The sequence below is a fragment of the Necator americanus genome, chromosome I (assembly GCF_031761385.1).
Source record: "Necator americanus strain Aroian chromosome I, whole genome shotgun sequence".
In the NCBI taxonomy this organism is placed as follows: Eukaryota; Metazoa; Nematoda; class Chromadorea; order Rhabditida; family Ancylostomatidae; genus Necator; species Necator americanus.
This window is the reverse complement of record NC_087371.1, coordinates 18420351-18437805: the sequence shown is the minus strand read 5'-3', so window position 1 is coordinate 18437805 and position 17455 is coordinate 18420351. Positions and strand designations below refer to the sequence as shown.

At 38.9% G+C, this 17455-nt stretch overlaps 5 protein-coding genes across 5 annotated transcripts; 1 reads left to right on the top strand and 4 right to left on the bottom strand.

Moving 5' to 3' along the window:
* Positions 1–1609: 1609 nt before the first annotated feature.
* RB195_006066 (uncharacterized protein) lies at positions 1610–4781 on the bottom strand (the record flags this gene model as incomplete). The annotated part of the gene is made up of 9 exons (XM_064178941.1): positions 1610–1798; positions 2173–2234; positions 2463–2574; positions 2662–2749; positions 2838–2968; positions 3298–3361; positions 3430–3569; positions 3635–3749; positions 4675–4781. The coding sequence occupies 9 exons, from the start codon at positions 4779–4781 to the stop codon at positions 1610–1612; spliced, it is 1008 nt and encodes a 335-aa protein (XP_064035940.1).
* A 569-nt stretch (positions 4782–5350) lies between these two features.
* RB195_006065 (uncharacterized protein) lies at positions 5351–8775 on the bottom strand (the record flags this gene model as incomplete). Its single annotated transcript, XM_013448063.2, has 15 exons — positions 5351–5488; positions 5546–5664; positions 5736–5899; positions 5994–6140; positions 6288–6457; positions 6513–6615; positions 6670–6762; positions 6845–6992; positions 7241–7343; positions 7410–7479; positions 7555–7675; positions 7769–7958; positions 8077–8154; positions 8412–8537; positions 8596–8775. 15 exons carry the CDS (start codon positions 8773–8775, stop codon positions 5351–5353), a joined length of 1950 nt encoding a protein of 649 aa, XP_013303517.2.
* A 346-nt stretch (positions 8776–9121) lies between these two features.
* Positions 9122–10454, bottom strand: RB195_006064 (uncharacterized protein; the record flags this gene model as incomplete). Its single annotated transcript, XM_013448064.2, has 5 exons — positions 9122–9241; positions 9812–9880; positions 9988–10100; positions 10179–10296; positions 10362–10454. 5 exons carry the CDS (start codon positions 10452–10454, stop codon positions 9122–9124), a joined length of 513 nt encoding a protein of 170 aa, XP_013303518.2.
* A 397-nt stretch (positions 10455–10851) lies between these two features.
* On the bottom strand, positions 10852–14936 carry RB195_006063 (uncharacterized protein; the record flags this gene model as incomplete). Its single annotated transcript, XM_064178940.1, has 3 exons — positions 10852–10965; positions 12458–12556; positions 14748–14936. 3 exons carry the CDS (start codon positions 14934–14936, stop codon positions 10852–10854), a joined length of 402 nt encoding a protein of 133 aa, XP_064035939.1.
* Positions 14937–15489: 553 nt separating this feature from the next.
* Positions 15490–17377, top strand: RB195_006062 (uncharacterized protein; the record flags this gene model as incomplete). The annotated part of the gene is made up of 3 exons (XM_013448065.2): positions 15490–15614; positions 15676–15787; positions 17333–17377. 3 exons carry the CDS (start codon positions 15490–15492, stop codon positions 17375–17377), a joined length of 282 nt encoding a protein of 93 aa, XP_013303519.2.
* Between the last annotated feature and the right edge of the window lie 78 nt (positions 17378–17455).

The following is a 17455-nucleotide window of genomic DNA, read 5'->3' as shown; positions in this document are numbered from 1 at the left end:
GGAACGTAAACTAACATCATAATAAATCTATTTGTTTTATTCTATACTTTGTGCCTCTATTGGCTGCGCCTAAATTAACTCAAACCAAACCTTGTACAGATCTGAATCCAGATGCTGGGGAGATACATTTTTTAAATGAGGAAACTTGTTTTTCCCGGCACTCAGACCTGTCACCCATCATTGTCTTAATGATCTCTAATGATGAATATTTGAGGATATGCATAATGACAGCTCAGCCTTATGGTGCTAACAAATCCCCCTCATCCGCTGTTGGTCCGGCTCAGTGCTGCAAGACCACGCCTGCATCGAGATGGCACCATCTAGGGAGGTGAACCAATTCGATTAATCTTATTTCAACATTATAGCGCATTTTGAGGAAAGATAAAAATTTCAAAAGCTTTTGTTAATGGGAAAAGTTTTTTATGTGCATTATACAATTGCAACTGAGATAACATTCACACATTTAGATACATAGGCGATATTTTACGCAATAATGTTCTTGTAGATCATTCGAAAGGAATGCATAACGAATAATTAATAAATGAATGAATGAATTAATGAATGGTGATGAATGAATAACGAATTACCAATATATAAAGAACAATGGTAATAATAATGTAAAACTTATGAGTACAAGTGAGATCACTAAAGGGAACTTACCCCTGTGACGGAGTGAGTTGAAATAAGGTGATGGTCACCAAAATCGCGTTGGAATTATCTTAGCTTCAAATTTCAATCAACTTTGGTTATAATAAGAGAAGAATTATCAAAAATCGGAAATTTAAAGTATCTGGCGATCAATCTGTTTTACTGTAATTCATAGTACTTGAGGTCAGCCGATGATCAAGTCAATGTTTTTATCCTCCCAGACAAGTCTGATACCAATCTATGGACTCCGAAGGGATGAAGGGCTCGGTTGGCACCGGGGCGGCTTCGAATCATCGACAGTGGTCACATGCCCACAGACCTCTTACCGACTGCACTACACCCGTTCCGAATCGGAATCTTTTTTAAATAGATTATTTCACATCCTTGTTCCAATATTTCACAATGTATTTTATTAGTGGAACAATCTATAGATCACTAGAAACATTAACACTGAATACTCGACCGCAGTAAAGAGAAGGTTGTTACGTTATCGCAGAAATACATAGTAAATTTAATTCTGAGAAGAACTGATAACCTGCTAAGTGCAATAGAGGAACCTAGCATGTTCCTTGCCGATAGAGTGCAATGAAAACCATACCTTTTAAATTAACTTCACTGATATGGGTTTGTACTCACCTCAGCTTTCTTCTAATAATATACTCCTCGCACATAAGAACCTGAATATCCTACTGTGACAATCTGATTGTTCTTTACTCCAAGAGCGAAAACCTTTCCAATGAAAAGTTTTACGGGTTTAATGAACCATGTATGAATTTTCCAAGTTACTTTTCATTTTGAGTATGTTCCTAGGAAACTGCTGTGTAGTAGAATGCAGTTTTTAAATAAAAACAACGACAATGATACGATTAATTGTAAGAATTTATTGAAGATTTTTGTGCCCAATTTTCACAACACAGGTTTTTTGGTTTGAGGTATAGGGAAAGTGACAGTGACGGCAGAATCACCGCAATTCGAGTCCCGCTGCGGTTTTTGTGATGTTGCTAGATCCGCTAGCTATGATGTCGCTTATATGTGCGCACATGTCATCCACTGCTTTGTCCAGTTTGGGACGGACACATTCTCCTTTCGACAGCACCCGCGAAAAAGCTAGCACATCGCCAATACGGATGTCCACTCTTTGAGACCATCCCTGGAAAAGAGTAATTTTAGAATGAAAGAGGTCACGAAACTTCAAGCATACAATCGGGTCAAAACGACCTGATCAGTGATTAGATGATTAAAAGATTACACGTACACAGATATGTGTGGCAAGAGAATCAAGCAAAATATTCGCCCACATGCATTTACTACTCGTGGTTTCTACTTCTTTTCTGATAGGCATACTGTAGTAGCTGCCAATAATCACTCTTAACATGAAATTCGCATGCCAAATCACTCTACACGTTCATTTCTGAATCCAAAGCAGTCCTCAAATTATTTATTATGAAAACGACGTTTAACCGCAAATTTATCTGAAATGATGTGAAGTGAGTGATGATTTCAATAAGCTGAAACATGAATTACCTGTAAATGAGTGCAGTGTTGCGATACGGACAGATTCACCTTTTCAAGCGCCAAAAGAAGTGCTGAAAATCATAAAAAGTCATCTGACTACTTTTTCGATTCCCGAACTTACTATTCTTCTCAGTCGGAATATATAAGCTTAATGAGTTACTTTTGTTAAATAATATGACTAAGAAGGGATTTCTCAGATGCTCGGAGAAAGCGCGAGTCTTCTCAAGAAAAAAAAAGGAATTCACACTATTCTACAGGTTTCTAAGGGTTCATTATGTCAAATGGTAGGTAGTTTTTACCTTTGAAGGTTTTCGCTCCACTGGCAAGCTTTTCAGCTTTTTTCAAGCACCTTTTTACGAAGTTGTAGTATAGATCTTGAGGGCCTGATCCATTGAAATGAACCATTTTATTCTAGAAACACGATTAAGTAAACAAATTAATAAACACAGTTCTCTATAATGAAAAGTTGAAAATCAATTCAGAACCCTTTCAATGTACCTTTATTGTAACTTCACCACCATGTAAGAAAGTTTCCACAACCGCATTTACAGTACACTCTAGAATATCCACATTTGGCTGTGTAAATCTGAAACGGAGAAACAAAGTTGCCTACGATTGACAATAACCACAACCACGACAAAAGATGTCACACATATAGAGGGTAGAGAACATACTTTTGTTGCATAACGAGTACATTGGCTATACATAATCGCATGACGCCATCGGAGATGTTTTGGGTCCAAGGAGACCGCGCTCGTCCCGTAGCGTGGTTCAGCATCTCCATCGCCGAAGCTCGATAATCTGCCTTAAGTATACCTGATGAAGAAAAACAAAAGAAAAAGTCTTCTATCCGGAACTTTTCAAGCATTATGTCGTCTTCAATACAGAGAAAAAATATCTGCAAAAAGATGGATGAAGATCAAGATAATAGAATCTAATAATAGCTAATAGAATCAGTGATCGTCAGATTATCACAAACGCAATCACATTTCATCTTGATTTTGCTCTTCATTTGCACCTAAGCAGCCGGCTTCATTTCAAGCACCTTCGAGCTCACCTACCTACACTATCCAGAAACACATTATTAACATCCTCTGAATGAAATGTATCAGCTCCCTTAAATTTATTGCTTACCTGTAACAGAAATATTCGGATTTGTTTCATCCTTTCTTCTGTATATACATCTTCCGAACTCATTCTATAATTCAAACAATTGATGAAAGTAGCACAAACTTAATTTTTAAATTTGGTATGATTTACACTCGCCTGACTGAATTCCTCTGAGCATGAAGTATCGGCCTTTGTTCCTCAGCGGCGACTGTAGGCCCAGGAGTGGAAGGAGGAGGTAAACAAGATTTCACTACAGGAGCTGGAGCAGACTTTGTTTCCAGGGATAGTCTATTTGCCTGAGAGCAATATTCTTGAAATGGAAAAAATGTACACATATCTCCAAAAGATCATGAATACCAACTTCTTCCATGATACCTGCACCAAGTGTACGTATTTTTTCCATTACAGGATCGCTGTACACACAACCTATCATGTTGATGTTGATGAAGAGTTGTGAGAGGCATAAAAGTTTATCTCTGCAATTCGAAGATGCGAAGAATGAATTTCGTGATTTGGTTGAAAAATGCAACTTGAGGATCATGTGAAGTATAGAGCCGATTTCCAAAAAAAAAAAAAAAACTGATGGAACTGCAAGGTAACCACCAACTTACGGTCAGCTCGAACTCTAACTCGACTTTGCCGTCGAGATTGCGACTAAAATAACCGCTCACATTTTGGAAATTGTATCAAAATGGCAAACTTTTAAACCAACTGGACAGTGTATCACAAAACTGACGACTTTGGTACCCTTCCACGAATAAACAAAGATGGTGGTATAACCACGAGTATGGGCATCATCACGCCCAATTTTCCTTAATAAACCAGTAGACGACCTGCATACTAGCCACATGTGACTTCGTCACCCCATCGATGCAACTTATTACGCAATAGGATGCGGGCAACTCCGTCGTCACCCAACACGATCCAAATAAGCAGCAGAAGTTGCCCCACCAGTATACTCGCAAACGCATTCCGGACTGCCTTCATTCTTCTTCCGTAATAAGTTGCAGCGTAAGGGAGAACGAACCACACAAACCTAATTGAAATTCTCTCTGGAGTTTTCCTCTGGATTTCTAGAGGGATCTACACCTTTTCGCTGTTTATTCCCGAAAAGATTCCAACATCCTCAATTTCGTGAGACACTGGCTCGAAAGGGTATGTATTTGTACAGGAACCACACAAAGTAAAGTATCATATACGTCCATGACAAACCACTACGCGTGCTCTTTCTCTTTTGGAAGCTACACTAATGCGGTTCAAAACCTCGGAAAGAAACAAATACATCCGCTCGTGTTTTCCCCTTGCACATGTGCAATTGCACAGATGCATCGAAACCGTATGACGTAAGTCACAGTTCAATAGAAGGAATGGTAGGATCAGAGGCACACTTGCAACGCCAACCTTGGTATTTCACTCCAATACTTCCGTAGAAACGTCCGTCGAATCAGCCAGACACGATCACACTCATATGCTCTTCTCTCCTTATCCACTTCTTCTTCTATTGACATCTATCTGTAACTTAGTACACTGTGTCTAGTTCTCGTTGCAGAAAACACGTCCAATCTTTCATCATCTGTTTCAAACATCTGTTTTGAACAACACCCTGTAGTCACAATGTTGTCATCTCGCCAAGAAATGGTGAAAATAAATTGCGGGTCCGACCAGTTCGAATGTTTTTCTCCAGCTGTTTTTACGCAGCATCTAAATATTTATTGGTACAAAGTAGCATTTCATGTGAATTACGAAGAACAACCGCATACAATCAAAGCTGGTGATGCAACTTCTAAAAATTTTACTACAAAATTGTTGAAAATCTCTCCAGAGGACAACAATATCGCTTTGATTACTGATTGTACAAGCAACTATGGAACTACTGGCACTTTTTAGAAGGCGATGGAACTAAACAAAATGACCACATTGCTTGCTCCAATAGAAGTGTACAATTTAAATAACATCTGGATTTCATAAATGTTGGCGCCTTTCATAAACACCTTCGATAGACATACAAGTCGCTGACACTGTTTATAACATAGCGTTTTCTGCGACAAGTCCAAGCGAAAAGGACGCATCAGACGCTTCAGAGATCTTCAGCTGCAAGACAAAATATTGCGCATATAAGTGATACCAACAACACAGGGATCAAAGCCCAAATTCCATAGCGAGCGAATAAGAATATGATAAAGATGCCGAGAAGAACACCGTAGTTAGCAAGGACCTGGAAATCTCAAGTTTAATAGAATAAATGCAAAATGACATGAAAAAAGGCTTGTACCCGAATTCGAAGAACAGGAGGTGTTACTTTAAGAGTTTTGGAAAAGACAGGAGATGAGATGGGACTTGACGGGTTCGGACAAGGCGGATCCATCACGGTTCGAGCGATTGCTCCAAGGACTGTAAAGAGACTCATCAGCCGCATCGCAATTACTAACGAGTTCTTAATTAACTAATTTAAAGTGGCCAACCAGAATCCTTCGAATACTCCCCAGCTATTGCTTTTACGACAGCTGTCCTATTAAGGAACTCGTTAATTTTTGCTAGTAGAAGGACTAATGGTGGAAATTCATAAGGTCTCGGCATTGATTTCCAATGTGGTATAAACTGAGAGCAAGAGGAGAAGTCAAAGCGCCTAAAACAACGGGAGCAGCAAATTAGTTAACAGATTTAATTATTCCTCATGACAGTTCAAATTCTAAAATTCTGAGCTAAAAAAAAATCTCCACCTTTCACCGTTCCATACTTGTCGCCGCCCAAGTTCAGTGAGATACATAAGACCTGTGACAGGGTCTTTTACATGATCGGGGGGTTGTCTTGGAGCTCTCTTGGGGGTTTCTGATAACACCGGAGTATGGGAAATACTGGATACAGAGCTGTAAAATTACTGCTCATTCTTAAATCGCTGCGGGTAGGACAACATTTCGATATTATTTCAATATTTCGCAAGTAGAGAACTATCTACCAAACGACGGAAATCCTTCTTTGACCAATCATATGCAAAACTTCTGTACAATCTGTACCTGCTATGACTGGGATCCGATACAGTCGCTGTTTGAGCAACAAAATGAGTTCCCATGTTTGCGTCTGCGTCAGTAAGTAACACTTCCACGTTACTGATAACATCACACTTGTCAAGGATAGAAGGTGACTCGGGGTTTCCTAATAAGGTGTCCCAAAACGACTGCTTTCGCTGAAATAGAAAAGCTCTAGGTAGGAGTTGACTAGCCAATAAAACAAAAGTCGACCTCTTGGCGGGCAGTGGCTACAGAAGACTTTATGATTCGTAGGTTAGCAGTTACGCCTTCCAGAAGCTGTCGAGTGTGTGGTCGAGGATTCACGCCAAGCTCTCTATGTCGCAAATTTATAAGAATTATTTGTATTTGAACTTATCTTCGCACCAACCTGAGCAAGGTTACCATGGGTTCTTTCCAAGAACACTCAACAGCAACTCTTATCACTCTGGCACTGTCGATTGTCAAGTCAAACATCGCAACTCTATGAATTTTTAAGAATCAAGAGTTCCATTAGCATTTTTCATTGCTACACAAGAGAAATGAAAGAATGGATACAAACCAACCGTCGCAGAATTTTACCAAGTAATATACGATAGAACTTCTCGTGATTTCGAACAAAAGGCATCCAGGATGCTTTACTGGATAATATGTCGGATGGGGGGACCGATGGATCCACGTAACGCCATGGTCGGCAAAATGTAGTCCAGCACTCTGATGGATACCACTTGAACTCTACTGATACATTTCAGCTCAACTAACACTCGCTGTTTTCATATTACTTGTGGTCGTATACTATGCTACTATTATATATAGTCATATCATATCATTGCCTGCGCTTTCTGCATCAAAGCTTTCGTGTAAAGCATCCAGGAAGAAATTCAACAAGATTCTACAACTTTTCTTTCCGAAAGTAATAACAGTTACAAGTGTTACGCCAGTTCGAGAACGGAAAAACTCACGAACTAGATCCTTGAATATGGTCATTGTTGGGCACTGCTCAAGAAAAGTGTGGAGAAATGTATATAAATGTGCAGAAAATGGTGGGCGGATGTGAAGAGAACTCTGAAAGAATCTAAGGGTGATGCAATTTTAAATTAAAGGCAACTATTAGAAGCGTTAATGTTAGACCTTAACAGCAAGCATGTCTTGATCTCCGATATCATATAAACAGAATACATGAAACTGCTTCAATAAATATCTGCAATGAGATAAATATATGCAACAAATTTACAATAGTAACTCTATATTCTTCTTTTGGAAAAAGATATTGCACCTTAACATCATAAGTCTGTTAGCAGAGGGGAAATCATTTGTTGAGCAGAGTACCGTAACAAAGTTACAGAAGATAGTCAGATGCCGAGGATGCAGTGATGAAGAAAAGAACTCCTGCGACTCTGAACCACACATATAGATGATAACACTAACTTTGAAAAAAAAAAAGAAAATTATGAAAACAGATTAAAAAAAGAGCCAGTTTCTGATCTTACCAAGTTTCACAGAGCTGAGAAGAGGGGAAGTAGGTAAGAAAAGATCAAGGGGCGTGTGCTTTCTATGGGCTATTTCGCCAACAAGAGCGGTGCGACCTACAACGGGGGCGGTGGTTTCCGTAGGCAGAAGCCTGGTCACGTAAAATGATACAGTTTGCATTAAAACGCTATCCGCCGACTGTTGCGTTGGCTAAAATTCACGATCAGTAATCGTAATAACCTCAGAGAGCGAAAACAAAAATAGCTAATGTAAAATTATGATAGACTACGTAACAAAAAGAAAAATAATAACAAAAGAAGACACTAGCTTGGGGACTCATGTCTGCTTGCTGGCATATCTCTATCCATAGTTCGTTAGAAAGACCATCATCAGCGTCAAGAATTGTCTGAAAGGAAATTTATGAAGTGGAGAACTTTCGAAAGACCAGTAGGAAAACGGTTCGCACATTTTTTAAACTTGAAAATGGAAGAAGTTAGTGATTTGCTCCAAGAAAAAATGAAATACGTTCTGGTGACATTCAGCACATGGTTTATATTATCTAACACAATAAAGTGAAACATCGCAACATATATACGTTTCTAGTCATTTTTTTTGTTTAAAAGTTTTTAAAAGTAAACAAGAATTGACCAATGCAATAAGAACCTCGAAGAAGGATGACTTGCTGTTGATGATCTCATGTACGAGATGAAAAGGATGTTCAGCTATTCGCATATCAGCAGTAGGAGGCATAATTGCGCATAAGTCAGCGGCTTTGTTTCGGAACAACTTCTGAACAACGCAGTCGCAAATATGCACACATTAAAAATGTTAAGAGCAAATTAATAACCTCAATAACGAGACGAGCATATGCTGAACTCCTTCTCGAAGGACTCATCTCCTTTTCTTTGCTCAAAAGCTCACGGCATATTGTAACAACGGGATCTTCATACTTAGTGTTGTTAACATAACCGTTTTGTTCATTATTGTATCCGGTCGTAAGGTTTGCTAGTCCTATTATACTATCCATCTGCAAAATACAATTACCTAAAAAGCTTCACTTCTTCAAAACTCAAAACCGAATGTAGATAGAATTGAGTAGCCCGGTTGCAGTCACCATCACATCTCGGAAAACACTGATTTTTCAACTGTCATTTATTTGCCGAGATGAATAAATCAAATTCAACAGCCCATATAATTTTATATCTTTACAAAAGACAAGAACATTTCGAAGAAAAAAAGCACATTACAAACAAATGACAATGGAAACAAATGACGAGGAAATTTTATAAAGAAATTCTCGAGAAACTCTACAAATTAAAAAAAAAAGTTAGTATAATAGGTTAAAGAAAAATAAAGCTAAACTAGAGAACATGTTATCTTCGATAAACGATCTTCTCTCGGCGCTCTCTCTTCCTCAACTTCTTGTCATCCTTGTCTTCGATGCTATCTTCACATGGTGCGGTTATCCATGGCAAAACCAGACCGAAGAACAACTGAATTTTGCGAAAATTTGAATGCTGCTTCAAGCGCACTATTCCATAACATGACTAAGAAAAAGAACCGATAAGAGTCATAAACGAATTCCGCAGTAATTCCTTTCCACGGAAAGTTTCTGTTATTTGTGGAAATATATATGGCAGCAAGATCCACATTTCCGAAGATCCGATTGATTTAGCTAAAACCTGTACGTCACTCGAGCTTTCTTTCTTATTTTCGTTTCTATTTTTGTATAGACTTGATTGTTTGGTCTTGCCTTAACTTTCACTTACAAGAACTGTTTGCGTCTACATGTTGAGGAACCTTTCTCGACCACACTTCCTCAATGAAATCCTTTAGGGTGCTAATGACGATTTACAGCAAAAATAATTTAAACTTACTACAGGTGATTTGCAACGATGAGGTCATAGCGTTTGAAAAAGAGCCTCTAACTAGACTCTTATGAAATTTACAAAAACAGACAAAACTATCAAAATTATAATAAAAAAAAACAATGGAACAGGAACTCTGCAGAATTCATCTGCTTAAGATGCTATACTCCAGGCATTAAAGATTTTTCCGCTAACCTTGTATGCAGCCGCAGCAGGAATCAACAGAAGAATCAAGTACGCATATGTAGAATAAAGAGCGATTACCTAGACGGGATAACTTAACTTAAACTGACTTAATTGTGACTACTCTAATAAATAATAACAGTAAGTGTACAATGTAGTGAAAAAAGAAAAAAGCGACAAAAATAAACCTGAGAAATGATAGTGAGAATGACAACATCTTTACAGTATTCACCAAAAGAAGCAGGGTCATTCAGATCCAAACCAGCATCGGTAACTCGGCCGCGTTCATCGAATCGGGCACCTGCAAGTCCTTCCAAGATTTTCCCACTTAGATATTCAAAATTGAATTATATGGGAAATAAAATCATGAGCTGCTCACCCGCCATGCTTTTCATGAGAGCTAAAGCAATAAATTCGACTAGAACTGAAATACCAAAAAGAATATAGCTGTTCGAATTAGCTTCCAATAAAAAGACAGATGCTGCTGAATGAACTACCTGTAATACTTAGCATTAAAGGAAGATAACGCGTTTCTGGAAGCAGTAACAGTGAGTGCACTCACAATCACTATAAAACATGCTGCTCCGAATGTTAAGATTGTACTCTGATTGTCATCGTAGATTTCCTTTTGTCCCTTGGTGGCTTGTTTTACCATTCTGTACAAACAGACGAGTGTGCTACATTTTGATTTAAGAGGAGGTATTGTCAAAATTATTGGCACTCTACCAAATGAACAATAACAACAAATAAATAAAGTTTTATCTTTCAGTTCGAGTACGCCTCAACCAATCGATATCTAAACCGGCATAAATTTGATGGAAACCAACAATAGATTGGGATACACCATACACGATATCAAGAAACCGCAGTTACATGACGCAGTATTGTGACAAAAAACAGGAGAAGCATAAAAGCAACAGTCTAAAAATAAAGGGGAGGTACAAAAATAAAAAATCAGACATGGGAGATAAGCAGTGAAGAGCAAACAAAAACTGATAGAAAGGCGGTTGTTCATCCGGAATGGGCTGATTCATTTAACTGAATAAGCCTGCTCAATTGTTATGCAGATCAAGGCGGAAAATTTCGTTTCCAATGAAAAATGATCCAGTAGTGTTTGGTCGGAGGATGAAGATTTGAGAGAATGGATTGATCGGATCGTCATCAGTCTGAAAAAACTTGATGCGTATCGCACACCTTTAAAAATTTTACACCGGAACATGATGGGGTATCTATGAGGAAAAAAGTCTGAGCAGTGAACAGCAAGAAATAGGGAAGAAAAGAGTTATTGCAAGCGTAAAGATAAAACCAAGTGAGGCAACCTTAACAGACTTTGATTTAACAGTAACTGAACAAAGACAAGTTATTCATTCTGTCCGAATTGACATAATCTAAAATCGAACTGAGAAAGTAAAACCTTCACGCTAAGAGTTTTATCTCCAAGCTTAGAATCGGCCAAAGAACTTCGCTGGTGTTTAAATATCTCGTGAGATAAGAGATGAAGACGACACGGGTAGTTTGCAGAAGAGAAAAAAGCAGTCTCAGCAGATAAAAAAGCAACACAATGTAAAAAGCATTCTGCGTAAACAGAAAAAAATTGCAGTCTATAATTTGCAAAATTTGCAAAAAAATCCCTCGAGTAGAAACACCTATGACTGTGTATACCATTCTGTATGATTGTACACAACTTGCACTTCCATATCTGCTTCGTATACTTCAGGATAGGTAAAGAAGAAAGGAAATTCATAAGAATATTGTATAAGAGGTATGCTTACTGTGCGGATCATAAGTACAACGCTAATATCTCATATTATGCATGTATTGCGATAGTCGGAGCCGTTGCTCCGATCCCCTTCACTTTTGGACGGTTGGAGAAGGGATCCTCACCGCTTAAGCAGCACCCCATGACCTAGACCTCCTTCCATTACTCCCTATCGCACCTATTAACATTTTGATCAAAAACATTGGTGGTCTTTTTACAAAACAAATTTTGCATTAAAATTAAGATATAACAGGACCACAGTTATACAATGACTGGAGTGAAGGGCAGATATTGTGTTAGTGATCTAGAACCAAGGTGCAGTTTTCAGACAAAACTTTGAAGTTCCTTGAGTTAAATTAGTGAAATAGTGGCCGCAAAGGCTGGAACCTGCAAACAAGCGAGCAGCTCTGCTTGCTTACTCATATACTCGACGAATTTTTCTTCAATCCCGAGAACAATACTATTCGAGTGAGATTCGCAAGAATAAACAGAAAGTAACGAGAACTTACTATTAAATGGATTGTTTGTGAAATAAATGTCTGCATATCAAAGAAATACGTCTTTGTACAAAAAATATTTCATGTGACCTTAAAGCATCTCAAAAACTGCATAGATGAACTTGATTAATCAAGACTAGAGTTATCTTCGATGTAGAGTGGTCTGCTTCTTAACTTATTGGACAGAACTGGTTCACTGGATATTAAACAATAAAAAAGAGTAAGAATAAACTTCAGGGAAAACTGGAAATGGGCATCAACAGGAAGGTAATTACAAGGAAGATGTGCAAAACCATTAACAAGAAGCATACGTTTTTTCGATAGAGGTAGAAGACCATAATACCGCGATGTAGAGTTTAAGACCAGTCGTTCGTAACTGTTTCTTACAAGATAAGGACCAACCTTCAGCTGACCTAGGACCATGACGAGAATTGATCCATCGTAGAGCGGCTGTGAGTCACACTTTGTTATGGCACGCTGGATTTGCTTGAAAGTCAAACTCTGAAAATATATTTCTAACAAATACTTGGGAGAAACTTAGAAACACTCTTCTTAAATTGTCCGGCCAACCTCCACAATTAAAAGTCTGATGAAGACACCCTTAAGACACTTTCTTCCACAACAGTACAAGTCGAAAGTACGAATATTTTTCTTCACACAAGGTAATACAATTAGATATTGAAGAGTAGTGAGATTCCCTATAAATCAACAATATCTCTAACTCAGACAACTGGTCAGCTTCATCCGCAAAAGGAAACCAAAAGTGACTAGTCTGGGAATAGAAAAAGGTGTTAATTTTAGTCGACAGAATGAGTTAAGCTGAAGACTGTAATGAATCATGGTAGACATGATACGATGGAAACCAATGCAATGCAAAATATTCTAAAAGATAAAATTATGTAATTTGCAATGCCAAAAGGAAGACTAGATAGGTGAGACCTGACAAGAACGATCGAAAGCATTTTCCTGATTTAGCGACAAAAATGCAATCAAGCATTTCAAACGTTTGGATTAACCAACTTCGTCAATAATATTGCAATATCGACCAATCCAATACTAATAAGACATCAAAACTAACACTCTGACTACCAAGGCATAGTTGAGCACTGCGGCAGGAAGAAAATCAAATGTTATCTGTACCCAGCATGTCAGGTGACACTGCAAACCAACCTCTCATCATTACTATTTGAATATGATCACAGTTCAAAGACAAAGATTCAACCATGCTATTTTTTCTGTTTGAAATCCTTTACAAATGAAATATAGGAATAACACATGAAAAAGAAAAAGTGTATGCTCCATCTTCTAACTCCCTCAGTGGTCAGAATAATAGTCTTTCATCTTGCACGCCTTTGTGTTGTCTGCACCAATTCTTGTGGCCACATCCTCTCGTTGAGTATGCGTACGATCAAAGTAATTTTCTTAAATCAGCATTGCTATTCAATTCTCAGAAAACTGCAGAAATGTAGTTGCTATGGAAATTACCTCAAAAAAGCAGGCATACTTTCGTCAAATGCATTGCTACAGTTTTGGTATAAAAGAAAAGGCGAGTCAGTGTTTCTCTGTTCATTATGTCAGGCTAGTAGCTCATCTCGTCAGTGCTAGTCTACAGTCTACACCCGACATTGAGCTTAAGGACTAGCTTTGCTACTATTTTTTCCGAAGATGGAGCGGCACGCTACAATGGAATGCTCCGCTTCTATGTTCAAGTGTCTTAAAAGAAAACACGTAACGTAATTCAGTAACGTCATCGCATGCTAGCGTAGTATTACGCATGTAGTCGCAAAGAGACGGCAACTGAAACTTTTTCTGTTATGGTTTGGATCAGAAGACAATAGAATCCATAAAGTACATATTCCCTTCCTGGGATCCTGTCGCAACGGAAGTCGATGTATAACTCATCTACAATTCTTCGTCTTAGCCCGACAACTGTAAACGTAGCTGGTTAAGGGTTTCAAAGCAGCAAACAGCTCCTGTATATCTAGGAAGCATAGCTGATTAAAAATGAATGTCCCACGAAAGTATATGGAGAAGTATGAAAAACAGGAAAATTGCTCGTGACATATCACGGTCCACGTGTGTTGGTGGGGAAGGAAAAGTGCACTGTGTGCAAGTTACTGAGTTAGCACGATGAAGAAAAAAGATAGGCTAATGTAGATCCGCATGTTGGAGTACTATTTCGGGATAAAAAAATTCCTGAACGCAGTTTAACAAAATATATAACAAAATATATGTTGTCGACGTAATTTGCCTGTAAGCTCTTGGACAGGTTTCTCCTTCTCTCAGTGAGCATAAAAATTTCATTGAGGTCGCAGTACTTGTAAGTATTTAGGTTCAACAATTCACAGTAAGCAAAGAAGAGAAAACTACTTGAGATTAAATAAATTTTTTCTTTTCACTTATCTATGTCAAACAGTTAGACAAAACATAAGTTCTATCCTCGACAGAAAGCAAAATCTGGCGCATATTCGTTAGATGAAGATTAGATAGGATGGCATTTCTGTACTATGAAACCGACAAAGACGAGGAGTTCATATACATCTTCCATTGAGAGAATACCACCAATCAAAATCTTGTTAGGAGTAGTTCAGTAAGCTGTTTCGAAGTCCCATTAATAACATACCTCGTATTTACTTGGATGAGAATGATCACAACCCGCTGATGTGTAGTGAGCATACGGCAAAAAACTTACAGAGAACTTTGCTAAGATTGTGTCACGTCCTTTGCATTGAACACCTTCGAAACTCATGTACGAATTTTCAGGGTCGTAAAGATCGCCAAGGCCTTGCGCGCGAGCCATACCATCCCCTTGGTCGAACTTCGAATAGTAGTGTTGTACAAAAGCTGTCGCGATATTCTCGTAGTCCGGGTTGAAACTCATCCGGAAAAAGGATAGGACTGAAACCAACAATTTAGAATCAATTCGAGCATAAGAACACCGAGCAATCACCACGCTTCGAGCAGAAAAAAAATCACAATTGATGGATGAAAACAGTGAGGTAAAAAGAAGTAATGCAGCAGAAGTTAAAAGTACAGGTATGACAGGCTGAAGAATAAGTAATCTTTGGTTACAAAACTCGACGAGCAAAATAACCTCGAAATCTTCAAGTGCAATAAGGTAGCGAAGGTTCGAGGGCATAGCAGCGCGCAGGTCGGAAATCCACGCAACGACAATACAGAGAACGGGTTCTTACGAAAGCTGCTCTTTTGTGTTCTCGATTCTCGGAAGTAAATTTGTGATCTGGATAGCAACATAAAACCTTAGAGTTAGAATAGAGAATGTTTCGTCAGAGAGCTGTGGTTTTCTTTGATTCTATTTCAGATGTCTGTTGTTTTTGTGCTCCTCCACCTTGTATTAAGTTTTACATCCTCTTCACTGCTATCCTTTCTTGCATTTTTGCGGATGTGTCACTATTTTCCTATTTTCAGACACCATGTATTGTGCTCAGTGGTTGATTCCTGTTCTCTTAATCCCTAAACATTGGCTTCATCCACTATTTCTTGTGGAGCAGGCATTATTCATGTGGTTCTACATCATTGCTTTCTTTTTGGAGCGCAGGTGTGTCCATGTCTTTTCTTCCCTGTTTTGCTACGCATCCAACAATCAATCCAAGTTCCAGACCTTGTCACATTTGCTCAGCAATCTTCTTTATTGCATTGGGATTGCTTTGTTGGACTGATCCTGACACCTGCATCTTCTGGCCCACCTGTGATCGCAAGCTCAATGGGGAGGCGAGTTCTCAGTTCTATTTGTCAAGTGACGCCGTTTTCTTCAGTAACCCCTGAGATAGGGTGGAATTACATCCACGATTATTTCTAAGATGACGACACTTTTCTGTATACTATGTTTGGGAACATAGTAGGAAATTTGGAGGTGATCAGAGCTCTCCGCGAAAGGATTGGAGGTGCAGATCACAAATGTGAGTGTGATCACACTAAATTCCTCCTAATTGTGCTGAAAAAGGGCACCGGATTCCCTTACGAGGCATAGTTGTTTTTCTATTTTACAACACTATTTTACAAATTGTCACGTATTCGAGCGCAGGAATACGGGCATAGGTGGGATAGGGAGAGGCCGTACTCTCCTCAGGTGAAGTGGTCTAACTTTTTGGATCTAGCCCAAGTGATGAGAATCATTTCACCAACCATCCTATAGTGAAGAGGGTCCTTTTGCCAAACCTCCAAAAGTGAAGGAGTCGGAGCACGGGCTCCGACTATCGCATTTATGCAACGGATTACTTCTGCGAGTGAGCAGACAATCAACAGGGTGTTGGCGCTGTCTCTCTCTGCCAGACGGCACCTTTGGCCCGCTCGTTACTCGTCGTTAAGTGCCTCGTAAGAAAATTCGGTCGACAAAGCCGTTTCTCATTCCGCTTTCCAAGACAGAGGGAATTGAGCTTGGTCGTGCTCCATGCCGGTAACCCTATCTTTTCGTGAAGAGATCTTTACATAGTCAGTTCTGTGGCCCGCTGACTTTAAGCTACCGGGTTAAAACATTCAGCGTGTCGTGTGGCATTCTGACGTTTCTACCACTTCGATGATTATCGACAGCTTCTGGCGGTCCTATCGGATACCCATGATCTAATTAGAAGGCGTTCGTTCTCTCTTTAACGCACCTACGTTGCCGCAATCGGAGGTGCATGTGGATCATGTTGTTAAACTTTTGAACCTTGTTATGGCATAATTGAGATAATGCAGTGGTAAAAAGAAGTTTTTTTTTTTCATCTTGTCTATGCTACTGGTCGAAGTGGGAGTGGAACCATTCCCTTTTTTTGCAAAAGAAATTTCTCATTATGTACGAACATCTATCTTTTGTTCTTGGTATTACGATTTAGAGGTACAAGCACGGAAAACTAGAACGGAAAAAGAACTGGAAGTTTCCTGTTTAGATCACAGAATATTTCTCGTGTGTAATTCTCGACGGAGGAATGCTAAATGTCATATCAGGGTAATCACAAAAAATCAATAACGAATCAGATTTGTGACAACGAAGTAGATCAAGCGTTTTACGCATGTTCAAACATTATAGATGACATTATAGAGGAGCAACAAGCAACTAAGGTTTAATAGCGACTAGTCACCTTAACGGCACAACCCTCCTCCCAAAGAAAATAAAATGTTCAGCTTGTTTACACAACTTCCGCACATTCATTAGTGTTTTACTCTCGAATCTAATAATCTAATAAAATTCACGGGTTGAGATTTTAATCCACACTTCTCCTCTCCTGACTTTATTTTTCTGCTGTCATACAAGTACACTATATGGTTAAGTTCTAGGTCTGCTCTTACGTCTACAAGAATGAGCTAGCTGGACGGGTGTGAAGGACGCATCTAAACGGTTGGTGACGACGTAGCGAGCCTTATTTGATACGGTTTTTGTACGGGCAATTATGGCGGTAG